Source organism: Cinclus cinclus, chromosome 6 (genome assembly GCF_963662255.1).
Source record: "Cinclus cinclus chromosome 6, bCinCin1.1, whole genome shotgun sequence".
Taxonomy (NCBI): Eukaryota; Metazoa; Chordata; class Aves; order Passeriformes; family Cinclidae; genus Cinclus; species Cinclus cinclus.
Window position 1 is genome coordinate 36,499,778 of NC_085051.1, and position 26,814 is coordinate 36,526,591.

At 35.5% G+C, this 26,814-nt stretch overlaps 1 protein-coding gene across 1 annotated transcript in view; it reads left to right on the forward strand.

The window, feature by feature from the left end:
* Positions 1-26,814, forward strand: part of AKAP6 (A-kinase anchoring protein 6) — a 203,896-nt gene that overhangs the window by 140,889 nt on the left and 36,193 nt on the right. Inside the window, exons 9-10 of the mRNA XM_062494828.1 lie at positions 21,800-21,946; positions 25,360-25,584. Coding sequence (XP_062350812.1) covers positions 21,800-21,946; positions 25,360-25,584 — 372 coding nt within the window. The remainder of the gene's footprint in view (positions 1-21,799; positions 21,947-25,359; positions 25,585-26,814) is intronic.

The window sequence follows — 26,814 nt, forward strand, 5'->3', positions numbered from 1 at the left end:
TTGCAAATTTTGTGTTTCACAGAACAGAAAATATAAATGCTGTTGGAAAAATTCTTATTTAAAACAAAGAAATGTTAAGTTTTAATGGCTTACATAATTACAATAGGCAAATATTGATTGCCATATCTATAGAATTAAAACATATGGAAACTGAATACAAAAAGAATGTGAAAAAATTTTTACAGTTTCTTGGTTGCTTTCACAATATAATTCAAATGTAAACATACATTTTTAGAGACAGTATTGTAATTTTTACAGAACAGACTCCCTGTATTTCTGCAAGAGGTGGTTTCATTTCCCAAGAGTAAGTGGGTTTCTCCTTCTTCCCAGCATGATGTTGACAATGAACTTCACATTGTAGCAATGCAGTGTTTACTGAGCTTGTAGCAAAAACCAGCACAGCTTTTTGGAGATTAAAGCAGTGTGTCTAGAATGAAAGAGGCATTCAACTTCAAACAAAAGTAAATGTGTACCACATAGCTGTCATCACCATTCCTTACTACAGCTGCAAAACGTGGACAATTTACAGTCATCACGTCAAGCATCTTAGTCAACTCCACATGCACAGGCTTGTGCCCTTGCTGCTATAAATGAGCAAGATGAGGTCCTAAGAAGTGAGACCTTAAAGCTGCCTTCCACTTGTCTTTCCAGTTAATATACTGAAATAGAGATAAAATGAGGAGTTATTAATAATACAATGACAGTATGATTTTTGAAGCTGTGTGTGGACATGGTACTGTTTGGTTTTTTTAGCAGCTCGGTGTATCCATCTGTTTTAAAGCAATGAAGATAAAAAAGTCACTAGCAAAAATTATAGGTGGCAATAGTATTATTACTCTATACCTAGTTGCCAATTTTTAATGCACTTCCCTATTTTTCCACCTCATAGTCCAGGAGGAAGTATTATTTTTTTTAAAACTCATAGGAGCTACATGGTTTATCCATGATATTTTGCTTCATAAACATAATACAGGAACTACTATTTTCTTTCCAAATTACTCCTCATCAGTATACCTCAAAAATAATCAATACTGTAATATTTCTTTCAGAGAAATAAACAAAAAGCAAATTACCACAGAATAGCTTTTTGGCAGGTTTTCTATATGAAACCCAAATTCACTAAATCTCCATAAACTTTCAGTGGCAATATATTCAATGAATTTATGTCTAAATGATAAAAAATAAGTTTCAGTGAAGTGTACCAGTTTATAATCTCCTGAATTTTTATTTGTATATGTATTGTATTTTTATTTTTATAAGTATATATTATACACTGTATTTATATATTGAAAATATGTAAAATATCAAAATAAATTATTTATATGTATATATTTGTGATCTTTTTACATACTTAAGGTAGGGTGGTATTTTTACTTTGTGTGTATACAATTTAATATATTGTACTAAAAATAGCTGTAGCACTTTGTGTGAATTTATCCATCTAACAAGGTAAAATAAGAAATCACTGTAATTTAATTCATCATTTTTGCAGTTGTGGCTGCATCAGGTCCAGTGTAGTCTTAGGGCAGGCTGCAGCCAGCTCCTGCGGCCAGTGTGAAATATTTGTGGTTCTTAACTTCTTGTGGGTGCTGTTGTATTGCAGAAAACACGGTTGCTGTAGAATTCCAGTGTTCACAAAATGTTAAAGTTGGCTCTATGAAGAGATGCTTTTGTGGGAAAAGAGCTGTAGTACCCTTCACATCCTGTTGTTCTGGAACAACAGGTGCTATTACAGACGTGAAGTACATGTGCCAGCTGTGTCACAAGCTGCAGGGAAACCTATGGAGAGGTTGTAATTTCCCCAGTAATACACTGGGACAAGGAATCATAGTTTAACTACTATGGGAGCAAAGTAGACCAGCCCCTATCATGAGTAGGCTCCTCTAAGGGGTAATTCAGAGCAGAAGCTTCTTAAGTACTCTGAAATATCTTCAGGAAAACCCTTTTCCCTCCTACCTCTTTCTCCACTTATTGGTTAAAGAGGTTCTGAACATCAGACTCTCTACTTACCACTCAATCATTCTGGTATCATAAAAAGAAGGTATATTTTGTACCACTGTGTAATGTTTATGCAATACTTCAGTATGAAACTCATTTATGATACATCCAGATTTTGACAGACATTGCACTGGAGTTTATCTCTGCTTTACGCATTGATTTTTCTCAGAAATAGGCTACTAAGGATACAGAATTTTTCAGGTGGTAACTTTCTAAAGCTGAATGCGTATTGAGACTTACATGCTTATTTTGTGATGCCCTTCATCCAGACACATTCTACTGTGTCTACTATTTAGGTAGAAGAACAATAATTCCTGAGATGTCTTAGCTTGTTGCCATGTGTTAAAAGATCAAATAAACACCATCAGAGGTGAGAAGTGGATAGTCATATGATCCCATATTGTTGCCTAAAAAAATTCATTGTTATTATTTTGGTTTTTCAGCAAGAGTATCTAATTTTCAGTCTCTAAGGGGAACTGGTCAGAAGGATTAAAAAAAAAAAAGAAAAGTAAGTTAAAAGCTAGAAAAAGTTTTCTTAACCAAAACCAGAAACAAAAAAAGGGGATATGGTAAGGTGCCAGGAACTAGAGCAACCATGTGTGACTGTAGACATGAAACATTTCTTAATTGTATCTCTTTGCCAGGATCACTTGTGAAATACACAGTTCCCATTCAGAGGAAAGACATTAGGGTAAAACCAATCTAATATGTGTCTCCAAACAGTGGGAGAACTATCCGGAGAAGTGCCAGAACAGAAAACAGCAGAACACACACATTGATGTAAGCTGAAAGAATCCATGAAACAGGGCAGATGCAGACTGGCTGAAAACGTTGGCATTTCAGTGCAACATATGTAGTGTAACAGGCAACAGAAAAAGTAGAAATAAAAATGTTCTTGACAAAAAGAGGCAGGCAGCCAGATTGAATATCACAGTTACCTTTGAAATTAAAATATAGTGTCTGAAACCATTGAGAATTTAAGGTTTTAATGAAGAAGTAGATATCTGTAATGTGGCTTAAGCAAATCTAAAGATGCGCAGTGTTCTAGCAGTGCAGAAGGCTGCCAGGCATTCAATAGCTATATTTGCAACTATGCTATTAGATCAATGAGTAATTTAATACCAGCTGGATTATGGAGTCAGCTGCAGTGCAACACTGATAAGGAGCAAAATTAGACTGGAAAGATGCAACCAAGCACTGCAGATGGGCAATGAAATCATGATGAAACCAGTGAGTAAGTGCAGTCAATCAACAAACAATTCCTGAAATAAGAGATTCCATCTCTTTAAGTTTACTATAGTTGTTTTAGAAGAATTCTACTCACCCAAGCTCTGGTTTCAATTGAAAGACAATAATCAAAGCAGTACCTGAAAGAAACAGGAAAGTCACTGTGATTGCTCCCTGGCATTCTAGCTGAATATAACATATTTGAAGAAGATGAGTACTTACATGTAAAATTGAAAATCCCCCCCAAATCACCCTATAGAGAATCAAAAGGGAATTCTGTTAGTCTAGTAAAACTGCTGGAAAATGCAATGTGGCACAGCAAAAACCCTGACTCCACAGAAAGTAATGGATAAAAAATTTGCTAATGGTCAGAAAATCCTGGTGTAAACTGATTCCAAAATACTTGCACGAAATGCCAAAAACCTGGGATATTTTACAAATTTTTTTCAGGCAACAGTGCTCACCGTGGTGTCAAAAACATGCTTTGGAACAGTGGACTGAAAGAACAGCAGAGCCATTGTTCTGTTGTTTATTTTTTCAGGTATCTGTAGGCTTTTATGCTCATAATTCTGAGCTTCTAGGGGTATTCCTGATGTAACATGGACCTGGCAGCCACCCTTAACATGGTGAGTAGCTGATGTCAGTCTAACCATAGGAAACAGAAACGTCAAAGAGGAGGAAATCCATAAGCAGCCCTTACATGGAAACCTGGACAGGAATATTAATGTAAATGCAGAAAACATGGAAGAATATGTGTCTTTTTTGTGGGGGCATATGTTGATTTTTGAAGGACTTTGCTGCTGGCCATGAGAAACTAGGAGTACCCCGGGAAAACAGAATAGCTGACAGACATTTCTGTCATTCACAGACATGAACTAACTAACTAAACTTTACAAATATTTTTGCACACTTGGCAAAAGCCTATGGATTTTTTCCATGGTCAATACAAAGCGATGAATAAAAATGGTTAATAACCAAGAGAAAATAAAAAGGAGGAAGAGGGGATAGGAGAAGAGGGGCAGGCAGTGCACTAAGATACCGGTCATTTAATAGTAGAATTATTTGAAGGGACTGGACTTTAGGAGAATCTCCTGATGATACAGAGCTCCTGTAGCAGCACTTCCTCTACAATTTTTCCTGGCAGCATAGCAGAAGTAGGGAACGAGTGTAAGATAAATTGGAATTAAAGTGGGCTCCTTCCAACTGAGACCCTCAGAGAGCTCTGATTTCTAAAATCAGTAAAACTTGAAATTTCCGTCTTGCCTGGAAGCAACTGCACAACTTCTCCCTTCCCATGCATATTGCACTTGTCTTCTAGGAGTAGTTCCCCATGAGTTACCTGGGGGATCAATAGCTCGCTCACCTTTAAGACACCACCAGCTGCCTTCTGCTTTCAGCTGCAGGTGGACCCACATCCCACCTGCTGTTTTTTCCCCCCTCAATTCAAGTGCTGAATTTACTCTACAAATCAATGATCAATAGTTAGTCCTCCACAGAATCACATTAACATAGTCAGGAATTTAGCACAGATACAAAGAGATGAGAATATAGCTATTTAAAGAAGATTTATATACTAGATATAGCTATTTAGTTCAGTGCATATATATAGAAAGATAAAGATATATATAGATATATATACATATATGTATTTTGTCTAACAGCACAAATGCTAAATAAGTGAGCTTTGCTACTCCTGGCACATTTCAAAGTTATTCAGAGTATTAAATATTGAGCAATAAAATGTGCATTTCATGGAAACATTTCTGTTTGGTTCATTTAATGGTATTTAATTAAATTCAAGACAGATTAAAAGAGATGTTGAATATTGCTGTCCAATTGCAACAAGCAAAAGAAAGCATTGCCTGTTTTAGGGGGTATATGGGAGGAGATTTTTTACATCTCTTCTAAAAACCGTGTGTCCCACAAGCTGTATCTTGACTGAAGAACACAATATTCTCTCCGTGAACTAACCATTTTCATAGACATCATTTTTTACTCCCATGGTAGGAAGTCTTGACTTTAGTGCTGAAGTATGCTCTAACAGTAGCTAAAATATTCTGATTTGCCCCTGAATGTTTAAATAGTGAGGAAGAATATTTCCTCTATTTTACCCAAATGAGTTCATGCCAGAAAAGTAATCTCCTACCATTTTCTGCTGTTTTCTTCCCTTCAAGTCAGTCACTAGAAACATACTATTAACTTGCACAACATTCAAAATTTGTTATGTTTATTGGTGCATATATGCATCATGAACAACTCTCTGCTGTTCAAAGAGGGAGACCCAGAGTGATGGGAGATCTGATGGTTCAGGCTTTTGGTTTTATTAAAATCAACATAGACTATTTGGATCATGCATACAATATTTTTGTGAATTTGATGTAGAGGTCCTGTGAGAAAGGGCTTTTCTACTGATATTTATGGTTTTATAAGGCTAAAAATAGCACAAAACACACACTATTTTCAGTCACCTGCATTCTGCATTGCACTCTTGTGCTTTCTAAATTCTTCCCTTTAGGAGCATATGGTCAATTTCACAGGTTCTTCAGCAGCTGCTGCACCTTTGAATTCTTTTTCTAGCCATGTATCTTGACTTGTTGACTTAACCTCCCATGCCCAGAATTTGCTATCCTAGTGCTGCTGGTTTTAATGCCAGCAGATTCTCATTGAGTAAATCTCAAAACCAGGCACTTTCCCATGTTTTGATCTCTAGTTGTCAGGTCATCCAACAGTTGAGGATCTTTCTGAAATTCGGACAAGAACTCATCTCTTCAGGCATTTCTGCAACTTGTCAGTACTTATAGTTCATATGTCCTTCTTTTATGTGTCTGAATGTACAGTGTGGTCAGTGGCTTGCCTGTTGTCCCTACTTTGTATGGCTATATTTGCATCCAGACCTGTGGGCACACTAGTCTTAATTCCTGCATCCTTCTAAGGAGTGATGCCAGTCAACATATTTTTGTGTAGCCTGTGTTCAAGATTCTCAGAGAAGCTACTTGAAGTTTTGTATTTTCATATTCAGAGTCTCTTTTAGTCATTCCTGAGGAGCTGACTGGAATATGGGTCCTTGCTTTTTAAAGTGATGTGGAAAAGCCTAAGAACATAGCTCCTGTGTGTTTTTAACTCAAGAGAACATTACTTCATCAATTGTTATCCAGACTCAAGTGGTGACCACTTTTGGAAAACCTAAAATAGGGTGAAGAATCACTCCCTTTTTTATATACATTTACATTTAGTTACAATAGTATTTAGTTGATGGGGTTTATGCACTTCTTTTATGTTTATCACTTAGTTTTATGATCCTCTAATAATGAAATTAAAATTGCTAATTGGCTGATTTGGCCAGCAGGTGGCCTACTACACTGTGTTGTCAGCACGTGCAGTCAGGTCCTGAGAAGGGTCTGCAGTGGTGCTTGTTAGGATTTCTGATGTTCAGTGGTTTTATTCCGTGAGAGCAAGTGTGGCATTTGTGTTCTTTTTTGTGGTACCAATCAAGTATAAATGTATTGATAGTATTGGGACTTTTTCAGGCCTCTGAAATGTTGGAAAATTAAAATAAATATAATGTCCCTAAAGACTTTGGCATGGCTTAAATATTTGAACCTTTTTCATAAGAACTTTACAAAAGGACAGTTGAATACTACTTCTTCCATTTCTTTCACACTTTATTGTTAAAGAAGCAAAGAATAAAACCAATGCAATGGCAATTATTCAAACATCAGTACTAAATGCCAATCACCAATGAGCTGTAAAAATTAACTTTAATAGGGTTAATGTAGTGCTACTGTAGTAATTTAATGTACAAAAGCTCTATGGCCTGTTCTAAAATATGTATTCATTGCTTTCATTTCTTTAGACTTCTTTCAGTTCTACAGCAGCATATTATACCTCTATCAAAATAGAAAACAAAATGGCCTAAAATAATTGACTTAGACATAGATTTGAAAAAAAGTAACCCAATAGTGTTAAGAATGTGGAATATCCAACAAAATATATTTTTTTATTTTTATAATCGTTACCAATTTTAAAATGATTGTTAAGACAGGAAATAAAGCCACTTAAACCTAGAAATGAGACCACTTTGTTCATGTCACTGAAGTGCAGATAACGTTGATAAAGGCTCTGTCACCATAAAAATGAGTCACACATTTTGCTGATGTTCTGAATAGAGCATATTCCTTAAAATTTTTGAAAAACAGAGAATAGGCAATGGAATCTTGCTCTTTATCTGTTGTCCTTTCTGATTTGATTTCTTACATCTTTCCTTCTGTGTTGGGGACTACTAAGTTCCCCACACATATTTCCATAATAAATATCTATTAAACAGACAGCAGTTAAAGTTGAAGAAATCAATACACATTACTGTAAGCATATATCTTTTTTTTAATGGCCACAGATCTTTTCAATTTGTGTTTGAACAGTCAGGCAGCTATTGTGGCATGCATGGTTACCAGAACAGGCTTTCCAGAAATTTCTTGGACCAGAATCTCTTGAGAGGATGCCAGAAAGACAAAAGTTCATGTCTTGCCTAGTGTTCACTGTAGCTGAAGTACATTCAAAATATCCTAAATTTGCTTTGTGTCCTGGTATTTCCTGTCACTGCAGTCCTTTGAAGCATTTTTTCCCCTCACAGATATATGCATATCTTTTGCCATTTTCAAGTCATGTCCTGTTTAATATTTAGTAGAATTCAGGCATTAAAATAGCAATAACTTATGAGTCTCTATATGCACTGATATTGAAAGTGTTACATAGATTTGAATATCGATGCCATAGCCACTAGTTTATCATTTGTTTAGAGCACAGAGATTAGCATTTCAGTGAGACAACAGAAGTCATCATGAACTTGTCGTGGTTTTTTGCTGAAATCAATTTCTACAGTTTTGTTGCCGTATCTTTGCAGAATTAATTTTTTTTAATTGCCTTAAGACAGAGTCTGTTAATATGCAGGTGTTATGCTGTGTGCTGATTTCAGAGAAGCTTGTTACAAAATGCTAAACACAAAGGGGCAGATTCCCTGGTCTGTCAAGATCATTTCATGTTCAACTTTACAATTTCCAGAGTGAATCTAGAGCAGTTAATAATAAGTAGCAGAAAATACTCATGTTGTGGGTAAAACTCTGATTGTTAGGATTTCTGATGTTCAGTGGTGTTAATCCATGAGGGCATTTCTACTCTGAATGTGGTCTTTTTTGTCATCAGCTTCACCTGCTACTATGTTCTTTTTCCTCTTGCTCCTATTCTCCTTTCTGTCATGAATAGCATCAGGAAACAATCTTTAAGTGAACCAGGAGAATCCAACAAGCATAAGCCAAAATGGGAGTACTGGCTGTCCATAAGCACAAATTAAATCCACACCCATCTCTTTTTTATTTATATTAGGGCCAAGTTTCAAAAATTTGCTTGCTGACAGCCCTAGGAAAAACCAAGCACTTTAAGAGTCTCCAAAATGCATGTATTTGAGTTTAATTGCCTCTGCAAAAATAGTTCTCTATGTTTTGGTTCTATAAACTGTAATCCTAGAAATACTAGCGATAATTCAAGATCAGTGCAAGTAATCTGTTTTCATGTTTGATACTGGTAGTAACTTCATGCTTTTACAGACGTTCAAGATAATTGGGAAATGTATAAGAAGATAAAACATCTGGAAGTTAAAAGTAAATAAATTCAACCTAGGGATGAGGCATATATTTTCTAACAGTGAAATAAGCTAGCTGTTTATAATTTTCCCAAGGAATTCTATGAATTTACTATTATTTCTGTCTTTAAGTCAGGGACAGATGCAACAACAAAAGATTTTCTCCAAGCCAGAAATTTGAGATCTTAACATCGGCAGAGATGATAAGATTAGGGTGCATTTTATACAAGTAGGGAGGTTAGATTATGACAATTTCTTGAACTTCAGATCTGTGAATCAACCCAAGTTTTGTCAGAGAATATTTTGGCAGAATGCCATTAGAGATGAGAAGATGCTTTCAGCTTTCATCATGCCAGCAAATAGCAGAGTTCTTATATAACAGCACCATAAATCCTTGAGAACAGACACCTGAAATGAGGGAAATAGAAACAGGGGTAAGTTTCTTTTGTTTCTGTCTCAATAGTTGTTCAGTCGCAAAAGGAGTTCAGTGTCACTGCATTCTCATAATCTCTTGAAGGTAAATATTAGTGTTCCTAAATATTGTTGAGAATGTAAGAATGTGTAGAGCTGAGGTATTTTCTGCAGTGACTAAAATATACTGTAAGTGTTATAACTAATTATTTTTTCAGCCTTGTGTGAAACAGAGTGTTAAGTAGTTCTGAGCTCAGAGAACATATTCTCTTGGACAGAATAGCGAAGTGACTATTGGAAGACTTGTGTTCGCACATCGCAGATCATCCTGGGACCATACAAGGTGTCCATCTGTACCTCAGTTTCCCATTTTAAATCAAAAATAATATTTCTCTATCTCACATGACTGTTGCAAGTGTGGAACTTGTGGAATGAGTTCACTGGAACATAGCAAGCTTGAGCCTGTAAAAGGCTGCATTATGCATACCCTTGTGGTGGCCATTCAAAAGAGGCAAAGTGTCTCTCCTAGGCACAGCAACTGTTGGAGATAGAGAGAGACTCCCTTTCAGCATGTCCTGCATTGTTTAGTTTCCAACATATTCCTACACAGTCTTGAAGTCCATAGTCACATCTCATTCCATCACATTACATTATAACAGGGTCATATTTCTGTTTGTTGTGGTGTACAAGCACACTTTATACGCTCCTTGGAAGATACAAGCTTCTTAAAGAGCAAGCCCAGTGCCTCATTCAGGTAGCCAGAAGCAGGATTTTTTTTTGCCTTTTCCCCTTTTCCCATTATATGTGTTATAGTTCCTCTCCTATTTATTGCTTCAGTTTTCTCTGTCTTAAATTATTTAAAATATTAAAATATTATTACGCTCAGAACTTCCATTTTTACAAATGAACTCAGAGTCTAATTTTCTAAGACTCTGGAGGTTAAAAAAATCATACAGTTCATCATTTATATTAGCTTTTTGAAACAATGGCCACTGTGCTATAGTCCTTTAAATATTACTCAGCAAATGTGGTGGTGTTGTTAATGTTCTAGAATTGAAATATATATTTGAAAAAGTTCTTTCACCTTCAGGATTGTCTGTTTTTTGCTGAAGAAACATAGCATTATCCTGTTTTAATCACCAATGAGGAAGATGGGAAGCATCTGTGTTAAATACTCACAGGTCTGTCAGAACATTATCAGTCTCAGGTATTCTGAAGAAGTCTAGTCCTTAGTTCTTACTGTTCAGTCATCTTTATATGCTTAGTTTGTTTCAGGGACTATTGAACTTCCTATTGATAAGGCAAAAAATGATCATTGCTATAGTGTTTGCTATCAAAGCTGTTAATAACATAAAAATTGAAATATTTTCTTCTAATTTAAAATACTCCAGTGGCATTTGTGAGGTGTACAGCCTGCCAACTCTTCTAATTTAAAACATTATCTGTTTGAGGGAAACATATGTTAGAAATTTTTAATTCAGTGATAGGAAAGACACAAATGGAATATGCATGTATGAATTTTATATTGCATAAGTTTCCTCTTTCTTGAAATATGGTTAAAAGCCAAACATCTGGATTATGTTGAAAAAGCTTGAATTTACAGTTTTCAGAGAGATTCAATGTATTTTGACACTGTACACTTAGCCTTAACATTTTCAGCATGCTGTTAACATTACTTGATATTGTAAAAAGAAGATGTTCAGGTTTAAACAAAGTTGGACTTCTCCTATTGCTAAAAATGTTTTCTGAAATAGCTTTTTCTGCAGCATTTACACAGCCATACTTTAGGCTGTGTCAGCAGTTCTGTTATAAATATGCTCTTGAGAACAGTTTGATCATAAAAATAACATTCCAAATTGAGGCCATTTTTCCTTTTGTATAAAAGTACTATGTTTTTTCCTAGAGTAATATTAGAAATTAAATAATGAGTTCTTATCAACTTTTAAAATTCTTCTAAAATGAGATTATTCCATTGTAACTATGATAATGTCGGGCGGTGCCAAATGTCTCCTTTTGTTTTAATAACATTAATTTGTACTGGAAAAGAGAATCACTATTATTTGCTGTGTCTCTTGAAACATTCCGAGTATGGCTCTCAGCAGATGATCATAAAGAGTTAACTGTAAGACTTACTTTTAAATGTGTTTTGCAATAGTTTTGATACCATTGCAATGGTATCGCTGTAACAGGAATTGCAGCACGTGACAGTGTTTTAGATAGTGGAGATCTTTTAGCACTCCTCATGGAGCTGCTGCATGTGCCAACTTTGACATAACACAAGAGACGTTATAAGGAAACAAATAACGCATTGTAGAAATTATAGCTTTCGCTTTATTTATTTAATGCAGTACAGAATATAAATTTAAAATAAAAATAACATTTTTCATTATAAGTGTAGGGCTAATTGAGAAATCTGCAGTCAACACCCTTTCCAGTCAGCACTTGGATGGGCAGTCAAACAGGTGTAAGTTCTATTGTGTAGGAAAAAGTTCAATTACTTTAAAAATCATGTTGTTACTCTAGATACTACAGGTGGTGGGAACTGAGATCCACATGTTCTGAGGCTGGAGACTGAGCAAGCTAGATGCAGAATTTTTCTGACCTTGACCTGAGGCTGCTCACCAGCCTGTGAAGACTGAAAGTCTATTGTCACAGGCCAAGGATGACTTTCTTTTCTCACAGTTGACAAGGTCTAGTTATTTGCATTACTAAAGCCACTGTGCCTTAAGTGGTGTGTGTACTGATCTTTGTGGAATTACCTGAGACTTGGTGGAGACAGAGTTCTGCCTCAGTTGATCTGAGGAGCTTCAATTTTCCATTTGGATGTTTTTACACCAGGAACCTCTTCTCCCATGAAAAGTATAGCAAATAGGCAAGAAGATGAGGATCCAGAGGTATTCTACCCCAAACACATCCCAGTAGTGTTGCTGGAAGAGTGAATAATTTATTTGTAAATTTTCAGTCAAGCTTCTCTCCTGGAAGGCTATTACTGATCACCATTAACATTCTCGCTGGGTAACAATGGAATAAGGACTTCAGAAGAGCCAGTCTGTGAAAGATAAATGCTCAAGAACATCCATTTCAAAACAGAATGATGCCTGTAACGTACAGCCTGACAATAGTAGGTGCATTTGGAATTAAATCTTTATGTAGAGGAGTTCCAATTTTATGTTTCATGCATACTGCAACAGCAGGCACAGCTTAGCAGATGAGAGGATAACAGGTTATAAATGATTTTCTTTGAATATCTCCAAAAAATCTCCATAATCTTACAATGTTGTATTTTATTTTGTAAAAATGTAAATGTAGAAGTGTATCAGTATGAGATTTCAAGAATATTCAGTTAAGGATGGAGCTGCAACTATACCTTTTTTTTCCAGGCTGAACTTTTCTGCACCTTTAAATGCATTTTCTGCTCAATAGTGGACTGACTATAGTAATACACCAGTATTTTGTGATCTCCCTTACTCTGTGGGGATGTTTTTCCCCTCAAAAAAATAATATATATAGATATATATACCTGAGCATTAACCCAACAGTATAGTAGCTCAAATTTCTGAAGAGCACCATTTTCTAAAATTTAATATCAATTCTCCAGGCAACTACATACATGTAAATTTAGCTAAATCAATGGCTAATATGTTAAGCATGTCTGTTGGTTGCAATTGTATATGTCTGTACCAGAAGCCACATCTGTGGTGCAAAGAATGAAAACAAACTCAAACCCAAGAGCATTGTTGCAAGCAGCGCAAGACCAAGCTCAGAAATTCCTTTGTAAATCAGCCAAAGATCCCAGTAAAACCCATGGTTCACAAGATTGATAGGTTGTTAAACATGAAGTGCACCAACTCTGTTGCCTTACCTGAACTGCACTAGAGCCTGTGCAGTGGCTCCATGTTCTAACATCATCTGCCATGTTTGCCTAATGGGTGGCCATCTCAGATCTAGTGGGCTCTTATGCACCTGGTACTGGATTACCCTCGCCATATGAATTGAAACAACTGTATTTTGGCTATGTGTTCTCAGAATTTAATTATGTTTAAAAACTGGTTAATAGCATAGTAAATAACTGGTATTGCTACAAAATTGCATTCCGAAGGTAATGGGATTGAATTTCAACGCAAGTTGACACTCAATTACAATTTCCATATATCTAGTGAATAAGCCAGTTCTTGGCTGCTGTGTTAAGGTGGATGTCTTCCTGCTTAACTGAACACTGTGCAAGACAGGCCAAATGCATAATAAAGCAAAATCAAGGCTTAATATACCCACTCAATTTTTTGTTGTTTGTATAAAGCAGTAAGCTTGCAGAACAAACTCAGGGAGGTGGTTTTAAAAAAATTAAATAATCAATATTTGAACAAAATTCCACTCTATTTAGAGCAATGCAGCTTTAAGGAAAAAAAAAAAAAAAAAGAAAAAAACCCCAAAACAACCAAGCCTTTAAAACTTCCTACTGAATTACTGCCATCAGCCAGTAGATCCATGGGGCTTGTTCGGCTAAAAGCCACAACAGACTTTGTAATGCAATGATGTAATCTTGGCTTTGTGTCATTTAGATTCAACCTAAAAAAACAATTTTCCTGAATAGACAGGCTGACAACAATATTGTTCGGTGTTGGTTTTTATTTGGATTGTTTCCAAATCATTCATATGCCTCCACAGCAACACCCCATGCCTGTTTGAGTTTTTACTCTGAATTCTGAAGTTTCCCCTTTTTCATCGCGTTTTATTTTGCTTTTAAAAGTCCCAGTTATGTTTGTGAAACTAACCAGCTCGGCCACAAAATTAGGATGTATCTTGCAGAGTGCATTCATTTTACTTTTTGCATATTTTTCCCGAGGTCATGTCAAGGTTAGTTTGAATTCCATCCTACATTAAGACTTCTTTCACAGCTATTTAGCTCTGCAGCCTGCGCCCCGCTGGGGTCTGCCCCTTGGGCACGTCAAAGCTTCAGACCTGACAAATCACACTCAGATGAAGCTGTACAGTTTTTTAAACAGTTTCATCACTAACGTGGGGTTTTTTTGGGGTTGGGTTTTTTGCTTTACGCTACCATTCTCCCATCCCCCACAACCAACCCGCCCCCCCCCCCCCCCCCCCCCACACACACACCCGCCACTGGAGTTTATTCTGTGAATTGCAGTATCCTGACGACTGATTTCCATATGGAAAATTCCCTTGCTCAGGCGAGTTGTAAAATAGAAATGGAGTTGTATAGTACGTGCCACTCACAGATCCCCAGAAAATGAAAGCACTGCAGATCCTCTTTAATAACCAACTCCTTGTCTAATATCTCTAATCATATTGTTAATACCTATTTACACAGAAGAGCCTAAAACTACAGAGGCTGATAAATACTCAAAAATTTTCACCCATACTGTGAACCTGTTAGTTATACAGGAGAGCTGTTAGCTGTTCACAGGAATAAACTTCTGTCATCCTTGGGTTTACTCAGATGAGTAAATGTTCATCGGTGTCAAGAAATGAAGTTGTGCTTCAGCAGCAATCCTTAGGAGACTTGGGAAATTTGAAGTGGGTGTATGTGTGTGTATATATATAATTAGCTTCACAACTATCTGCAGGGCTTTCACCACCTACATTTGTGCACAGACAGACCCACACGCTCCCCATGTATATGTCGCCACATTAAAAATGGTTTGAAATGTATAATGCAGTTTGCAGGTAAAAATACAATTTCTAAAATTCTTAACTGTAGACTGCTATCTGTTTTTTAGCATTTTGTTAAACAAATGGTGCAACACCATTTCCTGTTTAATTGATGAAGTTAAAATGCCTGGCTGCTAATGAGTGTATTAGCAAACAATATACCCTTAACAAGCTTAAGCAGCTCAGGATTTTAAAAAGCAGCTTACTGTCCTCCTCATTTTTATAAGACAAAATGTACTGCCTTCCACAAATTGCTTGATCGACTGATGAAGTACTATAATTATAGTTGTATTGCAGTTTTGACAAAGCCACAATAACAGATTGTAGTTTAGTCCCCACTCTAGGCACACAACTCTTTGCATTACAAAACCCAGTTTTACTGGTCTAATTCTTTGAGAGAACAAAAGGCACCTGGAGATGTTAACTATATACTAAAAGAAAACTTGGAATCTAGGAAATAATAATATTGAAGCATGACTTTTCTTCTTGCAGTTAGTTCATTGGGAATGGTATCTAATGAAGAGTTGTCTAAAGGCTTTCTTGTTTGGAACTAATTAAAGACAGATATCCTAAATAGAAAAAGGATCATGGGAATTACATTAGGTGTCTGAAGACTTGTTATTCTTTTGGTACTCTGAGTAGATTGTGGAAGTTGTTAGGGATTCAAGAAATAAGGCAAGCTAATAAAAAGTTCTATTTTTCTGGTTATTGGCCAACTATTGTATTTTTGTTTGCAATAAGATTTGTGCCAACAGGCTAGGGGCTTGAATAAAACATTTAAACATTTGTGCATTAACACATTATGGTGAAAAGAGAGTCTTGTGCTTTCACTCGGTGCATTTCAGCCTTCAATTAATGTGAAAGCACTACAATGCCTATGCAACTTCTCTTGCCTAGTGGTGCACCATTTATCATTGCAGTTTTACATTGACCTTGACACCCACTTCATTAGAATAAAGATTGTCTACCATTTAGGTTACATTGTTCCTCTGCACAGAGACCCCATGCAAATTTCTGTTCAGATAGAAGAGCTGTGAGCCTGTCAGAGGTCATCTGCATTAAATGATTGCAGCTATTTTCCAACTGCTTCTTTTCATTCTACTCAATTCAGGCTAGGAGGATCAATCAAGCCCTCTGCCTGGAACAGTGGGACTGCTGGGAATATAACTGTTTTTGGTAGTAGTGGATATGCCCTAAACAGTATTAAATATTTAATATAAATTCATTAAAGGGCACACAAAGTCTTCAAAAAGATATTACATATATAGTAAAATTTAAAGTGTTGGGGTCACTTTTCTTAAAAAAAACCACCAAAAAAACCGGCAGAACAATGAATACCAACTGCATAATTTTTTAATGTAGGAAAAATTCAGTTCATGAAGTTGCTTAATATTTCTTTCAATGTGTTTATTTCTCAAGCTGCCACAGAAGGAAATGCATAGCAGACTGTAATCTGCATTTGCTAGTTTCTGAAACAAAAAAACCCTAAGGTATCTATAGAGGTTTAAGACAAAAGTGCTAAGATTTGTTTTGTTTTATAGGCATGCACCCATATGCACATGCACACTCACACAAATACATAGTGTGCTGTTGTGCTTATTTGTAGGGGAAAAAGGCAAATGGAAATAAGTTAGCACTCTCCTTCTTGAGTTTTCCGAGTGATATAATTGGAATTAAATTATTAATGGGAGATACTTAAAAAAGATTGTTTTATGATCTTCTATTACAGAATTTGCAATTCATTTTAATATTTGTAGTTTGATTTATATCAAAGATAATGCAATCTATGTCCAATTAACAATACATAGCCAATGTAATATGATTTCCAGATCATGCAAATGGAATAAACTAGAAGAGGAAAAACTGATTCTTAACCTCAGATGTAATTTGCTCTGTGAGTTCTGGCAATTTTAAATGACATTGCACTTTTTAATTTTTCCAAAGGCTCAGCAGCAAATTTATCCCAATCAAGAAAGCCTATTATTAATTTACAAGGACAATTGTAGGAGTCTTTATAATTTCTCTGTGCAATTATTTGCCACAAATTGCTAATACAGAAATGCATGAAGTTTGCAAGAAACAGAAACTGCTTTTCATCTAGACAGATCACACTGCCCAGATCTTGAATGTTGCCCAGAGGTTCTAGTTCTATTGACAACATAAGAAATATAACTAAGCTTCTGGACAGTGTCTAAAATGTTTCACACTGACAGTACCAAAAAGGTAGAAGCATTAAGAGCTATTGTGAAGGGTAGGTTGGCCTCTAGCAGATTCCTTCACTTTGCTTGTATACAGCTGAGCTTTGGACCCTGGACTTTGGAATAAAAAGACTCTTTGTTCACCACTGAATGGCATTAGGCATGGGCTTCCTAAGGGGCCACCATGAAGCCTAGCATGAAGAGTGCAAACATTATCCAGAAAGCAAAGTGGGAATGTGTGTGAAGAGATGATGGACAAATATTGCTATGTATGCATATATATATATATATATATATATATATATATGCAGGCTATATATGTGTATATGTGTATATATGTCTATATATACGTTTATATTTATGTTACATATTTGGTGAATTTGCTTGCAGATTATTATTTAGTCAATTTTATGTATGCAGTATATTTTACAAATATGAGCCATTGCTGACTGTGCATGCACATTCAGACACCAAGGTCTGAATTTATTGCTGTCTACCACAGCCAAAAGACTCCAAAAAGGCAAATTTTTAAAATTTAGAATTTCAATGCAGGTAGAACTAAGGTTGCGGGTCACTCAGTTCCAATCTCAGTTGTATATCCTACAGTGCCATCTGACTGAAGATACTTTGTTAGCAAGTGAATGATGGAATGCAGAATACCTACAAATAGCACACCCTTATTCCAGTAGTGGAGAAAGTTCATTGGCCTAATTCTTCTGTACTTCGTAGCCGTAGCTCCACTGTGTGTTCAGTATGTCTGGTCTCTTTTCACTATAACCAACAGAAGCACCATACAAAAGTCTTACAATGGATGTCTTAATCTCTCTGTGTGCTTTTAGAGCATTATTTTGAATTCCATCATGCAGGCGCCTTTTTTTTTTCTTTTTTTTTTCCCCCCCTTTTCTCTTCAGAAGTTTTATTACAACAGAATTCCCAGGGAGCTTTAGGGGCAAGGTTCGCATAATATTGCCCTAAAGTTTTGCTCAAGGGGTGGAATCTACTGATCTCCTGATCATCTTTTTGTTGTGTTTCTCTTTCTGAAAGATGCAGTGCTCAGTCTTACAGAGTTGTTAACTGTGTACAGATTTTTTTATTGTTTACCAGACAGTGCACATCTATGAACCTTTCATGATGATTTCTTTCTCTGACCTCTCAGTGACTAGGCATCTTGTTCCTTAACACTGAGGGAGGCTGAAAAATGCTTGAGTTGCTCAATGTGTGCCTTCTATACCAGTTTCAAAATGGCTTATTCTTCTGGTTTCCATGGTGACAATTAACACTGTTACAAGGCATTGTTCCAGTCTCCATTTGGACAGAATTTTTGGGTGTGATTTTTCACACAAAAAATGTTTTATATAATTTTTTAAGAAAAAAATAAAAGAGAAAAAAAGACACCGTTTAGCATGAAGTGCTGAAAAAATGTGTCTCTATCAGCCTGACTAGATTTCTTAGAATGTTTTCATTAGGGGAAGTAAGGTTTTTACTTGCTTTGTTTTGAAATTCAATTTCTTTTGGCTTAAATACTTTTGCCAAACTTCTTCATGGATAAATGGTACTGCATTTATTTTAATTCCTTTATTTGTCCTTTGAGAAGTATTGATTGTATTGAGAGAGAAGAAATAAAAGGCCAAATTCTTTAACTTACGTAACAGTGATTTGGATTTCTTTTGAGTGTCCTCGGGAACACAAACCCAGGCACACATGAACACAGCTAATCATGGTGTAAATATTTTGCAGTTTTTCCAGTACGTTGTTGTTTGGGGTTTTTTCCCCCATTTTATATAACAGGTATTGTGGGAAATTAAATATTACCCATTTATTTATTATTGTGGCTATTGTGAGAAACCTGTGACCATAACTTCCTTAGTCTCATTTTTTACTATTAAATAGCAATCTATATCATAACATCCACAGACTGTCACAATAGAACAGTCTTTGCTCACTTAAAGCTGAGGAAAGAATGAATCTGAAGATTAAATTATCTTCTTATCACAGGATTAAGTAGTCCTACCAGACTAGGGTTGTGCAGCACTGATAGAGCTGGTAGCTAATTTTTCCATGCAACTACTCAGAGTGTAGGTGTTTAATGGATTAAGAAATAGCATTAGCAATAGCATCTCATGCTATCAGTTCTCAAACTGTACCTCCTGTACAGTTTAGCTCTCCCTTTAACTTTTAATACACACTGCATGTTAAATATCCAGGAGTGAAAAAACACTGACTCTCAGTCATATACCAATACATCTGATAATCAACTGAAATATCTCATCTTTTACTGTTACTGTATAATGCATTTTCTATCAATCAGCACTTTTGTCATGCTTGTTTATACATCAAGTTACATGGTGACAAAGACAGCATGTACATAAAACCTATCTTATTTAGTTTTTAATGTAATAACCTTTTATAACATCTGTCACACTATTTGGATTATGCAGCACTGAATCATTTTATCTAGTCCAAAATGAAATGAAATGTCTTCTGTTTCTAAGTTAACAGGAGCCTTGTAGTTATGAAACATGCAGTGTGTTTTATTTCACCATCACTCCTGCACTGCCCAGGAGCATCCCCAGCCCCAGTCCAGGCAGCAGCAAGTGCCAGCCTAGAGCAGGTGATGAGCAGTAACTGGCTGTGCCTGCACCAGTGACACACAGCTAGAGGACTCCCTCAGTCTATTAATTCACTTGACAAAAGGAGGGAGTCGTGCATACTGGATTTCAGTGCCTAGCAAATTGGACTCTGGATTCCCTTTGATATTACATGTACTTATGGAAATAATTATGCAAATCCTTTTCGGCTATATCATCTTTAAATAGAAATCAGATTACATAAAGAAGATTGTAATCTCCTCCAGCAGCCAATCTAGCCGAGAAGGCAATAAAACAGGACCAGGAATCATACTTGTTGAACACATCAGTCGAATAAAATGGTGTTGCCTCTTGGCAGGTTCAGCCCTAGTGTGCAGCCTGGTAGGTGTTGCCTACAGCTGTACACATCTCAAACAGCCACAGCACACCGAGTATCAAAAGGCAAGTTCTTTATAAACAATTCCTTGGGTTTTACCATGCATATTCATGCAATTTTGGATACGCAGACACCTGATCAGTGTTCATTAATAATGAGAAATGGTTTAAATCACCTCATTTAAAACATTTGCTCTATGATCCACAAATGACTAATATTTGCTGAAGTTTACATAATACAAATGATGTGCATGTGTTGTGTAAATGAGAGATTAAAATATGAAACTAACAATATGCAAACATATGCATGAAAATGCTGAGAACCTGTTAGCTGAAACAGTGATTTCACACCTTTATTATTTTCTTTAAGCTGTCTGAAATTGTATTTTTGCTTTGTTTTCCTACAGAGCATGCTCTTGGATCTGGCAAAGGCACCCATGTTCCAAATATTTCTAATTCCGATTTGATTTTTTTATATTTAGCCTAGTTATTAACATTTTCAGTGTGAGCTGCAATAGCAGTTTTCGCGACTGAATTTGAAGCAAAGAAAACTTAATGTGTAGGAAGCAATTTTCTAATACCTTTGCATAATTTATGTATGTCATGTAAACACCTTTGCAAGTATATGTGCGGAACTCTCTTCTTTCAGTAAAAGTCACATTTTTGGCCGTATTAGAAGCTCCATTTCAATGAGACTTTTCACACATAATTAGCTTAACCATATGGAGGGTATGTATATGTGGATGCCTGTGTGTTTTGGTTTTTTTTAATAGTGTACTAACTATGAAAACATAATTAACCACTATAGTAACTATTACACATAATAGTTAAGTGAGGTTTTTGGAGAATATGGTTTTAAGAAAACTATTTATTTTCCAGTTTGTCTGTATATTATATTATTTATATGGTATAGACCTAGATATTTAGAACATCCTATGAATGAATTTTTGGAAAGAAGCTTCCAGTTTTATACTCATTTTCTCTGTTCTTTTTCTTTTCCCTTTTTTAAAAAAAAAAAACAATAAATAACAGCGCACAAATAGAAGGTATTTTCAAGTTGAAGAAATGATTGGACTGTATTAACATTGTCGCTGTTCTCATTTGTGGGCCAGTTTGCTCTTCCTGTTGGTTGATGCAATAAAAATCAAGTAATTGGTATTGTGTTTTAGGGAAGCTATTTCTAATTTTTTTTGAAGATCAAACTCTCACATTTTCAGGCCCATAAGTGGCACAGAAACCACAATGGGAGAGAGAATAAATAAACTCTAGAGGAAACATAATTATGAAATTATTTCTTTTGGGTTTGTTTTTCATGAAGCACCCTAGTGTTACTTGCTGAAGTAGCATATTTTAAAAGTAAGATACCACTAACCTGAATGAGACGAAGGCAGATCAAGATTCAGATGGTAGAATGTAAGTGGATATTATTGTACAAGTGAATATTTTGAGAGACTGAATATTATTATGTGTAATCAATTGCTAGCTACCAGCATACATGTGCCACCCAGAGGTCTACGTTCTTGGTACCCAAATCTCTTATTATAGGTTATACGAAGGGTGAGTGCTTAAAAAATAAAATTAGAAAATGTCAGATGGAGCATGACCATTACTGGGCAAATACAATCAAGGCTGTGGTTTTTTTTTTAAAGAGAAAACTCTCTACAGCAGCTAATACTATATTTTTCTTTTCATTTTAGAGATACAATGTAGAAATGTCAATCAGGAACCCAAAAAAGATGGAACTGCTTAGTAAGGTTGAAGCTCTGAAGAAAAGTGGTGTTTTACTACCAAATGATCTTCTTGAAAAAGTGGATTCAATTAATGAAAAATGGGAACTGCTTGGGGTATTTACATTTTTATTACTGTTTGTGGGTTATGTGTACATTTTTGTGTGTTGAAGTATACTGACTGTCTGATTTCTAATTTGGAGCACAAATATCTCTCTCTTTCAATCCACTGCGTAAATTCCAAACAAGCTACTCATTCTATTATAAAAACTCCATAGCCTTTTCCTCTTCTGACTTTTTTTTTTATTCCACGCTTGTCTCCTGTCTGACTTTAATAATTTTAGTTCTTTAATACATAAAAAATGTAAGTAAAATATGCCATGTATTATGGGTATGCACCAAGTCAACTATAATGCAGTATATCTGATATACACTGACTGTCATGCTTGAGTGAATGTTAATAGAATTTATTCTGAAGGTACATGTTAGAGACATCTACTGTTTAACTATTTACTATACCTTTAAGATGAAAAGTGAGGTTGTCACTGCATATTTCAGGTCACACTGATGGCTCAAAAACAAATATACAGATTCAGTACAAATCTGCATACCTGAAGCTGAGAATACAGGCAGGATATGTTTCATGCTGCTGTATTCATCTCACTTTTGACAAAAGCCAAAAAAGTTTCATGTAATTCATTTCACGCTATGATGGGCTGGGTCTCAGCCAAAGAGTGAGATACAAGAATCTGGCAAAAAAAGCAATATAGGGATTCTGTTACCCAGAGACCGGTGATGGCACTGTGCAGGAGACACTATTGTCCTATTGTTGTAAAACAGCTGAGAGAGAGAGGTCAAACTATATTTTTCCATCCACTTCTCTCCTTAATTGCCTTCACTTCAAATCAAGGGTAAGATAAATTTATAAATTACTTTAAATGATTAATTATAGATGTGTGATATTAGCAATACAGTTACATTGCATAATTTTGCATGCTATTATCTTAGTTTAAAAATATTTCTAATATATTATGAGTAAGCTATACATGAAACCTGCCAACAACATTTTAAATACTGACTTGTATCACTTTAGGTTATGTGGTAATGCAATTACCAGAGGGTGGGGCTTCTTTAATTAAGCAGAGTTGCTTCTAATCACTTGATTCTCTAAATGTGCAAATTGTCAGAAAATGTTAAAATTTTCCTTATGACCACTGATCTTATTACTTTTAATTTTAATCTGCAGCATCACCATAAGCATTTTGAACTTGTTTGGTCATTAATAAATATACTGATTAAAAAAAGAACTTACTAACCCAATTTTTTTACCCAATCTGATCGTGACAACTTTTAGTTTTAAAACAATTTCAGATGTAAGCCTCACATTTATGAATTTCAGTGTATATAATCAGCTTAGTTCAGTGGCACTGACTAAAGCTAGAAGGATATAAAACTATGATATAAGATCATTATTTTTAAAATCTAAGAAAACTGTCTTTAAAAAATTTGAATCCCTCTGCTTCTCAGTATGTTAAAATCAAAATATACCTCCAGATTAAGTTTTACCATTAATTTCAGCATTTACAGAAAAATAAAATATAACTATTACAGTATTTCTGCTAAATGCAGTTTCATGAATAATAAGCAGAGTTTGATAGAGTTTTGTTTAATTTAATAAAAACCTCTGCAGAAACTAACAGCAGTAGACATACTGTTTTAATTGGCATGATTACATTTTAATTGGCATGAAAAAAAATTAAAGACAAGGATTTTAACTTCTAACAATGGCAAAATAGAGGGATATGGTTTTTAATATTACTTTCATCTAAGGTGAACACTGTGGAATGGAAATACATTAGAATGAAATGTCAGTGGTGCGTACAGTTTAATCTGTGAAATTTTGTCCCCTGTGCTGAATATTACTCTGTCTCAATTGCATATTAAACAACCCTATCAAGGCAGGCATTGGCATCTGCTGTGCTGACACAAATTGTGAATTAAATGAAATTGATGTCCTCTGTCGTATATTTATGAAGACGGACCATTCTCTGAAGTATTCTGTTTATGAAGAATTTATGATTGCAAACTGTTCCAGAACAAAAAAGTGGCAATAAATTCTTTTTTGTGACCCTACCCTCCAAGGGCATTGATTTCACCTCCTGCTGCTACTTTTGTTGCAGCATAAAAACAATAGCTAGTGCTAGATTCCACTGAGGGTCTTCAAATTATCAATATTTGCACCATGAAAATAGAAGGGTGTTGCCAAGAAAGCATGTTTTTAAGTTATGATCTCCTAAAGAAGTGATTTACAGAATGCCACATATAGATTAATATCTGTTGCTCTAATTTTATTTGTGTTTTAAAGCTTATTTTGGAAGCTAATTTCATTGTTATAACTTACATTTCAGTAACTTTCTACAGCATGTGCTTTCAACAGACAGACATACCGGGTCACCTAAAACTGTATCTTCATGTTACAACAATTAACCACCACTAATTATCAGTTTAAAAGGTTATTGGATGTGAGTGTCAGTGTATATTCAATATTCTACAATCAGTAACACAGATCTAGTGCTTATAATAAGTGTCAGCCTGACAGCCTCTTATAGGTCAGATAAAATACTGCTTTGCATAGAAGAAGCAGGCAACATCTCTCTTGTGATTTTAAAGGATTGCCTTTCAAAATACTGAAAAGAAAGGTAACTTTCTATCCCTGGCCTCTTCAGAATATTCATCAAGTACCCAGCGTCCACTATCAAAATGTTATTCAGTGATTCTGTTATTAGAAATACTACTCTGAAAAGCTGCAATAAATTAGTTTCATTAGCAATAAGAGATGAACGTTTATTCTGGTCCATTATCTCAAAGTGGGTGCTTAACACGGAGAACTGAAATTCAAATTTGGCTGCCTAAAAAATTGGGCTTATGTTCAGGAACAGTGAGGATTTTTGGTGTCTGAATTAGTTCATCCACTTTTAAAAACAAACTAGCTGTTTTGTTACCTGACAGCTCCTCTATACAGCTTCAGGGCTACATGAATGGAAATTATAACCTAACAGTTCATACCTCAAAAAAATCTCAGTGTTTCTCCAAAAATTTAAAAGGTACCTTGGATAGGAGTTTGGTGAACTCAGTGATTGTCATATTTTCTGTTGCTGCCTAGAAACCAGTAAGTCTTTTGACCATAAGTGTCTAAAGCCACTGACAAATTCTGTAGAGTAGCTAGTTTACAAAGTTATGAAGCATTTTGTCTCCTCTGTCCTTAATTACTCTTAGTAAACACTGATTTATAATCCTTCTAGCAACATCAGTGACCCAGAGAGAACAGCATAAGTGAGAAACAAGGTTAGGAAAATTGAAATGTATTGAAACAAGGGAAAAAGGAATGAAATTGATTGATATTAGTAAAATTTTAGTTTTAGTTAAAAAACACATTTTTAGTAATTTAACAGGTTCTTCTTGTTGCACATTAACCTATATATGTTTTGGTACATAAGACTAATCTGTGTTTTTTTCATCTGATGCATTAGAAAACCCTAGGAGAGAAGATCCAAGACACAATGGTAGGGCACAGTGGGTTCGGTCCACGTGACCTGCTCTCGCCTGAAAGCGGCAGCCTGGTAAGGCAGCTGGAGGTCAGGATCAAAGAACTGAAAGGGTGGCTGAGAGATACAGAGCTTTTCATCTTCAATTCCTGTCTGAGACAAGAAAATGACGGAACAATGAATGCTGAGAAACAACTGCAATATTTTAAGGTAATAAAAAAACGATCATAGCTTTAGTAGTGAAACTTTTCTTCATGGTGGGATAAAATATTTATCTTATACATAACATAATCCAATGCATGTATATATTTATGTATTTTCATCTTCATTTAAATATTTTCATCTTCATAAATATTTATTTATATATTTTCATCTTCATTTATGTGTTCACTCATATTTATTTTATTGAATCCTTACAGTAACATCTATTTTATAAATATTTTTTGTAAATAGAGGGTTTTAGAGGGCTAATTGCACCATGATTGTAAAAGCAATGGCATTCTTTCCTTCTACCTCACTATAAAACATAGAATCATAGAATGGTTTGGGTTGGAGGAGACCTTAAAGATGATCTATTTCCATCCCCTCTGACATGGGGAGGGGCAAAATAAACGCAGATGGATTTTGTCGCAAAAAGCTTCACCGAATTTCACTCTGCATAAGGTAATTAAGGTCTTGTGTGATCATCAGTTTAATAACCTATTTCTGCACATATGAGTCAAGAACAGCAGATCAGAGGTAACAATTACAGTGAGCTAAATATAGCATACACGAGAAAACATTAAAGGTTGTGGTGACTCGGCATGTGCAAAAGACACATACACTATGAGATTTGCATTAATCTAGGCCACATCCTAAGCCTAAGCCTAAGCCTGAAGATTTATAGAAAGGAGGGAAAAGATTGTAGTCACAATGCTTTAATCAGATGATAAGCTCTTTCAACCGAAGGCCAGTGTTCAGCTTTGCAACTGACTTAGTGGAGATTGCATGTTTTGTTCCATTCCCCATGAGTAGCGGTAACATTCAGGAAAGAGGGCTAATCTAGCAAACACACCCGGTAGAACTGCGCAATTTTCTTCTGTTCATAGTTTCTAAATAAACCCTCACCTGAGTCATCATTACAGGTCAGTTTACTCTGCAAGTGATCTTTGACCAAAGAATAAGAAAGGAATCACAAGTCATTGCTGAGCTTTTGAGGTGAAGAGTTTTATTCTCTTCCACTAGTATGCCAGGGTGTCTAGGGCAACGGCACTCTCAAGGTGATGGACAATTTCTTAAATATGCACCTCAAAGAATATGTGTCCAACATACTTTTTTTCATACAAGTGTTCAAGAAAACAACAGAAGAAATATAATTTTCTTCCCATTTAGTCATTCCTTAACTCTTCATTTTCCAATCATGATGATTAGTGAGAAGGATGTGTCAATGTAAAATCAGTG